The sequence below is a fragment of the Chiloscyllium plagiosum genome, chromosome 20 (genome assembly GCF_004010195.1).
Source record: "Chiloscyllium plagiosum isolate BGI_BamShark_2017 chromosome 20, ASM401019v2, whole genome shotgun sequence".
Taxonomy (NCBI): Eukaryota; Metazoa; Chordata; class Chondrichthyes; order Orectolobiformes; family Hemiscylliidae; genus Chiloscyllium; species Chiloscyllium plagiosum.
Genome location: NC_057729.1, coordinates 32,433,004 through 32,448,131, shown reverse-complemented (window position 1 = coordinate 32,448,131; position 15,128 = coordinate 32,433,004). Strand labels below are relative to the sequence as shown.

The window sequence follows — 15,128 nt, the reverse complement described above, 5'->3', positions numbered from 1 at the left end:
TCCTTCTTTTTCTTAACCAAGCCCTCAATTTCTTTAGTCATCCATCATTCCCTATACCTACCAGCCTTCCCTTTCACCCTGACAGGAATATACTTTCTCTGGATTCTTGTTATCTCATTTCTGAAGGCTTCCCATTTTCCAGCCGTCCCTTTACCTGCGAACATCTGCCTCCAATCAGCTTTCAAAAGTTCTTGCCTAATAAAGTCAAAATTGGTCTTTCTCCAATTTAGAACTTCAACTTTTAGATCTGGTCTATCCTTTTCCATCACTATTTTGAAACGAATAGAATTATGGTCGCTGGCCCCAAAGTGCTCCCCCACTGACACCTCAGTCACCTGCCCTGCCTTATTTTCCAAGAGTAGGTCAAGTTTTGCACCTTCTCTGGTAGGTACATCACATTCTGAATCAGACAATTGTCTTGTATGCACTTAAGAAATTCCTCTCCATCTAAACCTTTAACACTATGGCAGTCCCAGTCGATGTTTGGAAAGTTAAAATCCCCTACCATAACTACTCTATTATTCTTACAGATAGCTGAGATCTCCTTGCAAGTTTGTTCCTCAATTTCCCTCTGATTATTCGGGGGTCTAAAGCACAATCCCAATAATGTGATCTTACCTTTCTTATTGCTCAGTTCCACCCAAGTAACTTCCCTGGATGTATTTCCGGGAATATCCTCCCTCAGCACAGCTATAATGCTATCCCTTAACAAAAATGCCACTCCCCCTCCTCTCTTGCCTCCCTTTCTATCCTTCCTATAGCATTTATATCCTGGAACATTCAGCTGCCAGTCTGGCCCATCCCTGAGCCATGTTTCCGTAATTGCTATGATATCCCATGTTCCTAACCATGCCCTGAGTTCATCTGCCTTCCCTGTTAGGCCCCTTGCATTGAAATAAATGCAGTTTAATTTATTAGTCCTACCTTGTTCCTGCCTGCCCTGACTGTTTGACTCACCAGGTTAAATTAATAGCTATGGCTTATATTTTAACTGTATTCAAGAGACTTACCTCCAAAACATATAATCACTAATACAGCCTTTCTCTTGGACAGACTTAAAACAACAATTAATTTATCTGATTCTGTGTTGTGAACTTCGCCCAAACGGGTTCCTCTAAGATTAGTTGTGAAATTCACTATTTGTTAATTTTCCCAGACGCACTCTGATGTCCAGCGACACATGAATTCAAAAACAGCAAAGGCAGCCACTGTGCAGGTTTTCTCTCTCTCTCCTGCACTGTCCTCATCATGTGCTTCCTTTGTCTGTTCTCTAAACGATACTGCTTCTGCCCAGTTTCAAACCGGGGACCTTTCGCATGTTAGGCAAACGTGATAACCACTACACTATGTAAACCTCCCTTGCTGAAAATAAGTCTTCATCACAGCCCCCGTTGAAGGAAACTGGATAAACCTCTTTTAGTTAAATTTTGAACTAAACATCTCCAAACAATACTGAACTGCCAAAGACAGTGCTAATAGAACCACCAACCTTTTGGACACAACATTTCATGATCATGAACAAGCCAAGACCATGGTAATTTGTTTTCACATTTTCCTTTGGGATTCATCCCTCAATTCTAATCTTTGTGTATGTGTATAATGTTTTATTTTCTATTGTTCATGTTTCAGTCAGCAATAAAACCCACTCTTCTTTAACTCAAAAAGACTGGACAAATTGGCTCCTTTTAAGCCATAAATTAGATTAGATTAGATTACTTACAGTGTGGAAACAGGCCCTTCGGCCCAACAAGTCCACACCGACCCGCCGAAGTGCAACCCACCCATTCCCCTACATTTACCCCTTACCTAACACTAAGGGCAATTTAGCATGGCCAATTCACCTGACCTGCACATCTTTGTGACTGTGGGAGGAAACCGGAGCACCCGAAGGAAACCCACGCAGACACGGGGAGAATGAGCAAACTCCACACAGTCAGTCGCCTGAGTCGGGAATTGAACCCGGGTCTCTGGCGCTGTGAGGCAGCAGTGCTAACCACTGTGCCACCATGCCGCCCACTAATATACTTGAGCTGGAAAAGGTATCCTCAAGGGAAGGGATTCCATTCAAATTAACTTTGTAGTAACCAGCCAAGAGAAGAATTAATTTTAAAAAGAGAGCCAGTGCACTCCTCATCAAGCAGGTACATAACTCTTTGAGGGCATTTCATCCAAAATGGGGATGACTGCCAGGAACTGGTCATAACACTTGTATCAAGGCAAAAAAGAGCCATTTGCCTTTCTAACTGCTTGTTTTTCCTTTGTGTCAAGTTTTTGACCTACTAGTACATGTAGATCCAAAATGTACAACTTTCACCAAGTTTTAACCCTTAGGCTAATCCATTCAAGCAGACAAATCGTACAGATCAGTGTTCCCGAGCATGGAACCTTATTTACTGACGGTCTATATTTGAAAATTGTGCACTCCTATCCTGTGATTTTCCATTTGTTTACCTTAATGTATAAATCATTGCTAATTAATTATTGTATCAAAAATAATTAAATAGTCATAATTATAACAAATTCCTTGTTTCAATGGGCAGGATGAGGTATACCATCTCCGTTCTGGGACTAAAATGCCTATAAAGTGGACAGCACCAGAGGCTGCAAACTACCAGAGATATTCAATAAAATCAGATGTATGGTCTTATGGTATTCTTCTGTATGAAATAGTGACATATGGCAAAGATCCTTATGAGCGTAAGTAAATTAAAGATTTTAAAGCATATAGCAAAGAGAACAGTGCATTTTCTTATAATTTAATTTAATTTTGCAGGAATGACAAACACAGAAGCCATGGATCAAATAAACCGTGGATATAGAATGCCTTGTCCATCAAGCTGTACCCAAGATGTATATGGAATAATGCTTAGGTGCTGGAATGAGTCCGAGGAGAGCCGACCCTCATTTAGTACTCTTTTTGATGAACTGAATTCATTGTATGCTGCATATTATTACAAAAATTAAGACCAAATTCAGGACAGACCACAACAAATATTGCTGCTACTGGTGTAATGCTGGATGGAACTGTGTTTGAATCAATTCTTAAAACAATATTTTGTGGCAATGGACTTTTTAAAACTTTTGTTAAAATAGGATACATAAGTGAAATAATTGCCTCAAAACTACAGTTGGTAAAATGGGGAAAATAATTTATGGCATTGACATGATATTCTTCTGTGCAATATTCCAACAGAGCTGTTAACAAATTGAGAAAATGCTAGCAGAGAAAAGAATGTTGTACAAATGCATTAAGTGCTTGTCAAACAGTCAGCTTAATATACTGCCAGTAAATATTAAGCACCGTAAGAAAAGTATTGACAGCTTAAAAAAAAAGATACATCTGGAATCTAAAATCTCTTTAAAGAGAATAGAATTTTAACCAACATCAATCATTGCATTGTGAAACATTTTTAAACAATCTGTTACAGAGCACAGCCTTTCTGGTACCATTAAAACATTTGTGGCTTTCATGTACCATTTCTAGTTCCTTAAAGTTATATTAGGTTAGAAATTACTCTTAACATTAACGAGCAATCTATTTGTGTTTTTCCTTTGTCGGATATTTTAGCACAGATGGTATTCTGTTTGTTAAAATAAAACAAATCAGCATTTCTGTTCAAATAGAGAACAAAAGATTGTCATCCAAACTGTAACTTCCAAGCCTTAATGACCTTTACAAAATACCATGCAAGAACTGTAAAAATCTTTACATTGGACAATCAAGCAGGAAACTTGACCTTTGCGAAAAACCATGCAAGAACTGTAAAAAACACATCGAATAAACAAGCAGGAAACTTGCCACCAGATACACAAACACCAATTAGCCACCAAAAGATACAAACCACTATTACTAGTTTCCATACGTATAAACAAAGAAGGACAACACTTTGACTGGGACAACACACACATCCTAGGACAGGCAAAACAAAGACACGTACGAGAATTCTTGGGAGGCATGACATTCTAACCAGAACTCCATCAATAAGCACATCGATTTAGATCCTATCTACCTTCCCTTTAAAAAAAGAACCAGAAATGACATCATGCACCTTAAGAAACCAAGACCTAGATATGGAGAGGCAGGATGTACCACGAGCGCTTCACTGGAGACTCTCACTGAGCTAACTTACATATTGACCTGAAAATATTTTTACTTCTTTATTTGAATGTAGCAATACTGTTGTAGGCATCAAACAAGCTTAAATATTGACTTCATGTCACTTTTTAGCAATATTCAAAAAGCCTCTTTCATTGCAGCCAATTCAATCAGCGAACGGGTATGCAAATTCCAGGCAGGTCTACATTTTTGGGGGCCTGCTAAAGGTAGCTTAAGACTTGTAAACCATTTCAAAAGAAGAAAATTAAGAATCCACTAAAACATTTGCTTTCTATACTGCATTCTTTTTCTTTTGCATGTATTTACACACATGTAACTGACAGAGCGAATATTCCTTCTTCATAATTTCAGATAGACCAAACTCTTATAAATAGACCGTCAAGAGTGAATTCTATACTCTGCTCCCAGCTTGGAGCCTCATTTATCAAGGGTATCGGTTCAAGAAAGAGCTGAAACACAACAGAGAAAATTCTACATTTAGCACATTTCTGTGGCAGGAGCAGCATTTTACAAAATACTAACTTTCCATGCACAGTCTTAGCCTAATTTTATACAAGAGTATTTAAGCACTTCCTTCATTGACTGAGAGTAGGAGAGTAGTGTGCTGAAAATCAATGTACTAAATATAGTGTCCCATTCCCAATACACTCCGCGCCTTTGCATAACCATGGTTGTGGGATTAGATCAAACAGCTCCCTGAACTCACTCTACGATTCAACATCATGGTGGATCTACCTCATTGTTTTAGGTGTGCAGTTCATTATGACGCACAAAGATGTACATAGAATCTCAGGGCAACTTTCATATAGGAAGACTGGTATTTGCATCACCCCGACTCTCCATTTATTAGTATTTGGCACAGAGTATCCTTTAATTACCTTTGGGCAGCACGGTGGCACAGTGGTTAGCACTGCTGCCTCACAGCGCCAGAGACCCGGGTTCAATTCCCGCCTCAAGCGACTGACTGTGTGGAGTTTGCACGTTCTCCCCGTGTCTGCGTGGGTTTCCTCCAGGTGCTCCGGTTTCCTCCCACAGTCCAAAGATGTGCCGGTAAGGTGAATTGGCCATGCTAAATTGCCCGTAGTGTTAGGTGAGGGGTAAATGTAGGGGTCTGGGTGGGTTGCGCTTCGGCAGGTCGGTGTGGACTTGTTGGGCTGAAGGGCCTGTTTCCACACTGTAATATAATCTAAGTAGCTCCTGAATGGATTCCTGCAAACCACACTGGAAATATATTGATGAGTATTCAGAATGTTTTTATTTTGCAAAAATTAGGAAGACCACTCTGGACCTTTCAATGCTCCACCCCTGATTAGTTGCCTTCTCTTACTTCGCTTTGACTTATATCTCAACTCTCGCTGTTGGGTTTTCCTCCCCCAGCAGTCGATTGATTGGTCAGCTGTCTTTGAATGCTGGTTCCATGTTCAATTATCAGAGGCAAACAAAGCGTGATCACTAACTAGATTGGGCCCCCCCATTGGGTATACCAAGTGATTATTTACATAGATGGTATGTACTCCAACGAAATCTGTAATCTCATGGCCTGGAATATCCCCCAATCAACCATTACCATAAAGCTGTGGCAAGTAACTAACCTCCTGACTTCCGAAAGCCTGTCCACCATCTACCAGGCACAAGTCAGGAGAGTGATAGAATACTCCCCACTTGCCTGGATGAGTGCAGCCCCAACAATGCTCAAGAAGTTTGACATCATCCAGGACAAAGCAGTCCACTTAACTGGTGCCTACAAGATGCACCTCAAAATTTCACCAAAGATCCTCAGACAGCACCTTCCAAACTCATGACTATTTCCATCTAGAAGGTCAAGGGCAGCACATACACATGGGAATACCAACACCTTCAAGTTCCCCTCCAAACTGCTCACCATCCTGACTTGGAATTATATCACCATTCCTTCCCTATCACTGGGTCAAAATCCTGGAATTCCCTCCCTAATGGCATTGTAGGTCAACCCACAGCAAGTCGACAGCAGCGGTTCAGGAAGGCAGCTCACCACCACCTTCTCAATGGCAACTAGGGCCTGGCAATAAATGCTGGCCTAATCAGAGACACACATATCCCACAAAAAAAAAGATTTTTTTTTTAAATGCCCAGTGCCTATCAAAAGTGAAAATGGGACCCAATATTATGGTATTTCTACCTTTGCCAATGGCACTTCTCAGACCATCACAATAGATTTTATTGCAAGTCACTCCTTGCTTAGATTACTTACTTCTTTTCCACTTATTTCTCCTTTAAGAATCCTTATTCTACCTCTCTCCCCTTCCACTTAATATCCTCCTTTCTGCTATGCATCTAACTTTCCAAATTAAGAAACCTCCTTAGGCATGAACAAGTCTCTCCCGGTCAAACCAGATTATTCACAACCTTTAAAATAAACATCTGACCACATATGGATGGCATGACTAAGATCATCTGCTTCCTCCTCTTATATTTCCTGATTGTCTCAATTTGTCAGCTACAGAAACCTTCCCAAGGCCCTTGTTACCTATGGATTTGACTATTCTTCTGCACTCCAGGCTAAACTCTTGCACTTCTTAAAATCGAGGCCATTTGACACACTATTACATGTATCCTATGTTGAACCAAGCCCAGTTATTCATCAGTCATGTGCTTGCTGACCTATATTGACTCCCAGTTAAGCAAAGCCTATATTTACAATTGCTTTTCCTTGTTTTCCTTTCTCCCCATAGCCTCAATGTTCCCAATCTCTGCTCCTCCATCTCTGAAATCTCACATATCCGCACTTTTCCAATTCCAATCTCTTAAGTATCCTCAGTTTTAATCTCTGACCAATACCAGGTGTATTCAGCTTTTGGGCTCCAAACTCTGGAATTCAGTCCCTAGACCTCTTGTCTTTCCTCCTTTGCTAATCTTCTTAAAACACATTCCTTGGGCAAGCTATTGGTCGTCTACCCTAATAACACCTTATCTCCCTAAGATGAGAGCCAAATATTATTTGATAACACTTCTGTGAAGAATTTTTGAGCAGTCTATGGCATTAAAAGTATGATATGCATTCAACTTGTGTTTGTGAAGGATTAGGGATCTGTCTTATTCCAAATTGTGCCAAGCATCATTTCAAAGTGAATTTGTACTATGCAAATACAAAAGAAAAGTTGTTAGATCACAGTAACTAAAGAGAACATTCAGTGTGTAAGACTGTCCAAATTTGTTCCTGATTACATTCAGAAATTCTATACTTCACTTACAAGGCACTTAGTGTGATCTATGATGTCCGTCATCTTCATCTCAGAAATTTGCAGCCATCAAGGCTGAATCAATCATGTGAAATAATCCTGAAGCACATGAGGTAATTGCTTAATTACTAGTAGGAGGTTATTTTAAGTAGTTGGGAACAACATAATGGAGAGCAACTGCTTTGCTGAACAATATTGTGTTATTTTACAAATATCAATAAAACATTGTATGGGTTCAATATGAGTTTTTTATAGCAGGCTGCCATTTAGATGATTATGAAAGCATTATATTCTTGTAAAATATTATAAAAATGACATTAAATTCGTACTTCATTTGAAATGGTAAAATAAACATGTCATTGCATTTGTTATTCCTTTCCAGTGTTTGAGTTCCTGGCAGGGAGTCTCACTTGGTGTTGCAGAAATGGGGTCTTGCCTCCGATTCCTGAAATTTCATATGAAACTTGGTAAAAACAATCTTCTCCTCTGCCCGAGGCCTCTACAAATTCTTTCACCATAAAAATAACCTAATTTGCTACTTTTACAGCCAACCAATTGTAGGTTGAAAGGAGAAACAGATTACAAAGTATTATTGGCATTATTAGTGGGAAGGCATTTGACTTCTGTATGAGATTCCTTGATTTACTACTTTAACTAAGATATTAACTAACTTATTTTAAAATGTCTTATTAATGGGGGTAATTGGATTGGGTGAGAAGTTAATTTTTTTTTAAATTTCAAACCCACCTGCATGTTTTAAGAGACAAGATGTGAATGATTGGTGGAAAATTGATGGCCAATATGCTCTCATCAAGCCAAATGGTTGCTATCAAATGTTAATGATAAGACATCCCTTCAGTTTAATAAACTTTTCACTTTTAATGACTGTCAGTTCCTGGGTCTCATGAAACCTGAGAGTCAAAAGGAGACAAACAGGGCTGAAGTGAAAAAGCTACAGTGCTGCTTGTGGGCAAAGCAGAGCAGTTTCTTCTACCATCATCCCCCAAGCCCAACATCAAGCCCAATAAGTTCATTCTGATTCCACCTCCATAATCACTGACTTGCTCTAACTCCTATCTCGCTCCCCCTCTGACTGCCATCTCTTCTCTCTCCTTGATTGTCATTTTGCCCCATGCAGTCTCTCCCTCTTCCTCCTATCACCACTGATGCCCACCAACCGCAAAGTCTCCCTACTGGCTCTCTGCTGCGATGTGTCCTTGTGCTGTCGGCATTGCTACCCAGATATATAATACATGGGTTTCTCCTTCATAGCATCTTTGAGATTACTCCAAATGCATGGCTTCCTAAAAGGTTGAGGCCTTTGTTTCTGTTAAAATAGCAGACTGAGAATTATCTTTCATCCTTGTGGCATAGTGCAGGCTTGAAATTCTGAATAATTCTGCAGAACAGTTTATTAAATTAGAGATGTTATTTCTGTTTCCCACTCCACAGATGCTACCAGACCTGCTGAGTTTCTCCAACACTTCCTGTTTTTGATATTTGAAAATTTTCAGACTGCTCAATTGTAAATATCTGAATAAAGAACATAATTTTTGGACCTGTCATCAATAGATTTCTTTATTCAAGACATGTTCCCATATAATCTGATTCATTGTGATTTTTGTTGAATTTGTCAATGTATCCTGCTTCTGACTGAATTGAGAATAAATATGCAACTGAAAACCTCTTTGCAGTTACTGTCTGCCACAGAGTTGTTTGTTTTTCTTTCAATACCAGAAACATTTACTGTGGGGTCAAAAGTCATTGGGCAGAATCTCCCCAGCTGCTAAATGAGACCTGTAATAGCACACCAGTTAGTAAAATATGGCAGGAACAGAAATGTGAAATTCTTGCCATTGACAACTAAAATCCAATTTTCCAGCCAAGTGTTTAATTGAAAGAAGAGAAATTTGCTAGTGAATGCTGAGATTTGGTATATATTATGACCTATTTACATATATTTACATCTCATTAATACTTAATTCCACCTTGCTTGTATGCCATTTGCTATTTTCCCAGGCAGAGGGGAGAAACCAGACACTAACAATTGTTGATATAAGAGTCAGAGCGGGTACCTGACCGCTCCAGTTTATCACTTGTTCTTCCAGCCCTCCACCTTGGCCAGCATTCCCCAGCATGTCAGGGCACACTAAACTGGGGAGAAAAAATACCTGCTTCCTTTATCCTGCAGAGGTTGGCATCAAATACAAAGCAACTGTACCACATCAGCCTTTCTCCAACCCGTTTATAATATTGTACCACTTTAATACTGCACTTTGGAGTTCACCAATGCCTTGCTGCACAATACTGCTGCCAGACCACAATATGCCCCATCTCCTGCATTGGAGCAGGGTGCATCTCAGAACTTTTAACGCTCATTTAATTTTGGATGCTCACAACATCTCTGTTATACCTGACTATCTTTATGAACATTGCTGCCTCATTCAAAACTTACAGCCTGTCAGTTGTTCTTTCTTGCCTTGTCTTTTAAAAACACAGACATAAAGTTAGGTAACATGTCATATTTGAAGGCAATGACATCAGTTATGGGAGCTGATAGGTTCCCCTACGGCACCATATGATGTCAATGTCACACCTGCAGCATGTGCCAGCAGCTTACACAGCAGGCACATAGATAGTTGTGTTTCAAACTCTGGGGCGATTTTTGTTGCATTTCAACACTGTAGGGCTATTCATGGCTGGCAGCATTTGACCTGGTGAATGACTAAGATTTAAATATGATGCTGGTGGTGCAAATCCTGGACGATCCTGGCAGTAGTGAATACTTCCACAGTTGGTGAGCGCATGTAGGAGCATGGTACAGAAGACAGCAGCACAAAATTGCATGAAATAATTCACTAGAGTAGAAAGAGAGATACCCTCCATGGAACTCCTTGAAATTGACACCTTTACATTTTTTGATTAATTTCAAACCCATTATCATCATAAAAACAGGGTCCCAAAACTCTGTAATTGTGTAATTGCTTATTTTTCTTCTAGAGAGGATCTATGCTGGGCAGTAATGTGTATAAGACAATACAAGCAAATAAAACCTCACAACTGAAAGGTTATATTTACTTGTATTGCCTTATACATAACTGAAAGAAATCCACATTTAAAAAAAAAATCAATGATGCCATATGACAATTATTATTCTTAAATTTTCTTCCTAAATAACAAATAGCGTCTTTAATCCTGGTCGTACGCCAAGTTATTATGGTTTGTGGAACTAAAAGTAGATTGTGAACAATGCCAGTGTCAGATAGCCAAATAACTACCAAATCTTGCTTCATATTTGTTTTGAAATAGCAACAGTTTCACTGCAATTGATATAAAACGTTTGATTGAATTAAATGTTCCTAAATTATGAAATATGCAATATGGAAAAATACCAACTGCTAAAGCTCATTCTTTGGAAACCAGGATTTATGCAATATTTTTAGATTAATATCTGGTGATTTCAGAATTCCAGCACATTAATGATTGACTAGCTGATCAGGCCTGAAAGTGGAGTATTATCCCAATGAGTACTGATATGAAAGCTATATTGGATAAGCAATGACTCTAGCAGCGCAAGTTATTCATTAGTTTGGTTTTCAAACTCTTGCATGTTGAAAGCTATTATCATTTTTGTCAGCCACCAGTTCACCGAGTTAACTTGAGATCACTTTCCCAGCAGTCTTCTAGTTCTGGCCTGCAGTATTTTCAATTCTCCACCAGCCATGGCTGTGCTTTCAACTTCCTGGGTCTTATGATCTGGAATTTCCTTTCTAATGCTCTGACTGCTTTTAAGATTCTCTTTAAAATGTGTTTCTTTGACAATGCATTTGGTTACCTATGCTAATGTGGCCTTATGTCATTTTGTACCATTTTGTTTGACAATGTTCCTGCAAAGTGCCTTGAGGCATTTTACTACATTAAAGGTATGATCTAAATATATGTTTCTGGTTGTCTGGAGACACAACTCCAGTTTCCTCCTTAAAGCAATAGAAGGAATCTGCTAAGTTTCATATAGAGAAAAAGTGGATTTCCTTAGTCTGCAAAAAATTGTTCAAAATTCTAATTTTGATTGACAATTAAGGTTGTTTTGCTATTATGCGTCAGGCAGTATGGTCTGGGTGCAGTTTCTCAGTGCTGGACTTGATATAGTTTGTTGCAGTTGGGGCAGCACCGTGGCTCAGTGGTTAGCACTGCTGCCTCACAGCACCAGGGACCCAGGTTCAATTCCCGCTTCAGATGACTGTGTGGAGTTTGCACATTCTCCCCATATTTGCGTGGGTTTCCTTCGGGTGCTCTGGTTTCCTCCCACAATCCAAAGATGTGCAGGTTAGGTGAACTGGCCATGCTAAATTGCCCATAGTCAGGGATAAATATAGGGTAGGGGAATGGGTCTGGGTGCGTTACTCTTCAGGCAGTTGGTATGGACTTGTTGGGCCGAAGAGCCTGTTTCCAGACTGTAGAGAATCGAATCTAATCTAAAGATTCTTATTAGCTACAGTGATCTGGCCAGCTACTAAAAGCATTCACACAGTTCCAGTCATCAGGAAATACATGTAAGGAAATACATGTATGTATGTAGATCACCAAATAAGCCCCAAGACTTAAGTATCAGCCTATGAAAGTGGACCATCATTCAGGGATGAGCTGATCATTAGCATAATGAGTTGCTAGACGAGTGAATTAAGTGACAAGACATAGAACAGACAGCTTCTGCTGTCCCTCACCTTCCTGTCTACCTGCTAGCTCCTTTGTTGTCCTTCTCCTTCTGTGGGACTGTGTCTCTGTAACTTGTTTCCAGTTCCAATCTTCTCAGTTATCTGCAATTGCAGGAACACAAGTCACAAAGCCAGAATTTGCGATAGATCATGGATTTATTTGTACAAAACATTTGCAGCCATTCTGAAGAATCCCTGATTTTAAAAGCAGATTTTTCTCTTTGCAGCCCACATTTTTTAAGGACTCAAACACAAAAAACACACAGTTTCTCACACTTAATGATCATCATTTCAAGTCATATAAAAAGAAAACTGATTCATTAATGTTCTTCATTAAATATTTGCCACTTCTTCTACAATACCTCAATACACATTGTGTGCCAAGCAAGTGACACATTATTGAATAATTGCCATTAAATTCATTAATTGGTCTGGCTCAGATGTAACTCTAGATCCATGACTGTCCTCTGAAATGGTCAGCAAGACACCTTGTTGTAGTGAACTGCTACAAAAAATAGCAACAAAAATAAAGGAAGTCATTTAGCATTATCCTAGGCATAGAACTGAACAACAAAGGCACACCCAGTAAATCCTGTAAAGCCCTTCTAGCTAACATGGTCCAAAATTGGTATTGGCTTCCCATAGGTTAGTCAAGCCTGGTACAGTTATACTCCCAGGCTCACATCTTTTAGCCAACATCACTGGTCAGCATTGCTGCATATGTCATTTTCCATGACGTTTCATAGTATTTGGTCATTATAAACAAGACAACCAGCTACAGTCCCCCTCATCCTTTCTCCCACGCACAGTATGCCCTATCAGTGCTACACGATATCACTATGTTAAATATTAAGTCTTTAGGAATAGACGGAGACCACATTACTGTACAAGCAAACATACAGAATGTTGGATAAGCTCAGTAGGTGTGGCAGCATCTCTGGAGAGAAAGTTAATGTTTCAAGTTCAATATGGCTTCTTCAGAACATTGCTCCTCAAGCCTGATTCATCACTCAATGCAATCACTTTTTCCCTCACCTTCCTGTCTACCTGCCAGCTCTTTTGATTTCCTGAGAGATCAAATCTCTGAATATATTCAAGGTTGGAATAGATAAGTGTTGAAGCATTCACGACCATTTGGGGAAAGAAATCCTAAGATTCACAACTCTTTGAAGAAATCTCTCCTCACCTCAATCCTAAACGATCAACTCCTTATTCAGAGGGTTTAGCCATCGCAACTTTCATTTTAAGAATGCACCAATAAAAGTCATGGAACACGACCATTGCTAAGGCACAGACTTCGCCATTTTCTACAACAAATGAATTATATTGGAACAACATTGTTGAGTTGGTACTTTCAGGCAAAAGGTTAAAAAGTTTTACATTGGTGCAATGCTTTTCATTACCACAGGATGTCTCAAAGTGCTTTACAGCCAATGAAGTACTTTTGAATATCGTCATTATTGCAATGCAATTTAATGCACAGCAAGGTCCCACAAACAGCAATGTGATAATGACCAGATAATCTGGAAATATCAGAGATAATTCTTTGCCATGTGATTTTTTACAGAGAGACAAAAAAACTGCAGAAGCTGGAATCCAAAGTCAACAAACAGGAGGCTGGAAGAACACAGCAAGCCAAGCAGTATAAGAGGTGGAGAAGTCAATGTTTTGGGTATAACCCATCTTTACAACTCTTCAGTCCTGTGGAAGGGTTATACCAGAAGTGTTAACTTCTCCACCTCCTGATGCTGCCTGGCTTTCTGTGTTCTTCCAGCCTCTTGTTTGTCAACATGAGATCTTTTACATCCACCAAAGTAGGCAGATGGCACCTTGCTTTAATATCTTATCATAAAGACAGCACCCCTGAGGGTGCAGCATCCCCTCAGTACTGTGCTGGAGTAGCAGCAGAACTGGCCCTCTGGTCAGAGGAATCAGGGCAACTGCCCAGGACCCTGCACTTTGGGGGAGTCTGCACCAAGATTATAGGTATCTGGGAGGAACAGAAAGCTGGACTGACAGATGAGAGTGATACTGTGCAGTCTTTCCTTTCATTTCCAGTTTGGTTAGAAGGAAGTATGGCTTCTTTAATGTAAAGATGCTTCAAGTGATTCTAAGCCTATAATTCCATGAGGATGGCAATATGATTGTCAAATCACTCAGCAGTCTGGAATGTCTTTTGCTGTAAACACAAAATTCTTGGCATTGATCACGACTGCTGAGTTTAGTTTTTAAAAGAAATGACCAGAAGAAATAAAAGGGGGGCAAGCAACTGATACTAGTGAATGGTAATCACAGCAAAGTGAAACTTGCAAACTCTGAGACTTGTGTTTAGAGAATCACGGGGGATGGAGTGGGACATAGTGTGGTCAGCCCCATTCCCTACAAATCCTTTCCCACACCACCACTCCCCACCAAATAAAAGCCTTGACTTTGTTTTTAATGAATCCGTTTGGATATGATATGACACACCTCCATGCTATCACATCCAGAGGGGAGAGTCGCCCCCCAGACCTTCAAGCCCAGAGATAGGGATGCTACCACTACACCATAAAAACTTGATCAGGTAGTGATTGTGTAGGTACTGCAGTGGGACTTAACTCTTTAACCTCGCGATTTAGCGGTGAAGCACAGCTGAGTGGAAGCTGCGATGGGGCGTAGACAGGAGCTCTGCTGTTAAACAGTGATGTGGGATTAGCTGCCACTTGTTGGGAGCTGGGAAGATTTGATAACGGGGTCAGAGTGTTGTCCTTCTGCTGTGCCAACGGATTAACCCAGTGAATGGGCACAGGGATACTAACAGTTTTGCCAACATCTACAACTCACCTTCTTTATTCCATCCGGTCTTCAGGCTCATAAAATAAGCAGAGCTCAATCCTGCCCACACCAGAATTCCAAATATTTCATTTGAAATTTGGTGTTAGCATCAGCTTTCGGCTGCTCCACATGGCCTTGCAAGCTCCCAACCGGTAAAATATTTTCGACGTTTTTTGCCCCGAACAAGGTACGGACACAGCCCAAGGCGTGGTTTAAATGTCTTCTTTTAAAACACACTCTGATTACATCAATGTAGGCAACGAG

The 15,128-nt window shown here is 40.0% G+C and overlaps 1 protein-coding gene and 1 long non-coding RNA gene across 3 annotated transcripts in view; one reads left to right on the top strand and one right to left on the bottom strand.

The window, feature by feature from the left end:
• LOC122560146 (tyrosine-protein kinase SRK3-like) overlaps positions 1-3,949 on the top strand; it is a 67,300-nt gene extending 63,351 nt beyond the window's left edge. For both annotated transcript variants that reach the window (XM_043710454.1, XM_043710453.1), the window contains 2 exons: positions 2,541-2,697; positions 2,774-3,949. In XM_043710454.1, coding sequence (XP_043566389.1) covers positions 2,541-2,697; positions 2,774-2,964 — 348 coding nt within the window. In that variant the 3' untranslated portion in view covers positions 2,965-3,949. The remainder of the gene's footprint in view (positions 1-2,540; positions 2,698-2,773) is intronic.
• LOC122560148 overlaps positions 1-14,962 on the bottom strand; it is a 19,639-nt gene extending 4,677 nt beyond the window's left edge. The window contains exons 1-2 of the long non-coding RNA XR_006314670.1: positions 14,874-14,962; positions 12,060-12,152 (exon numbers count right to left, since the gene is read on the bottom strand). This is a non-coding gene — a long non-coding RNA (uncharacterized LOC122560148). The remainder of the gene's footprint in view (positions 1-12,059; positions 12,153-14,873) is intronic.
• Between the last annotated feature and the right edge of the window lie 166 nt (positions 14,963-15,128).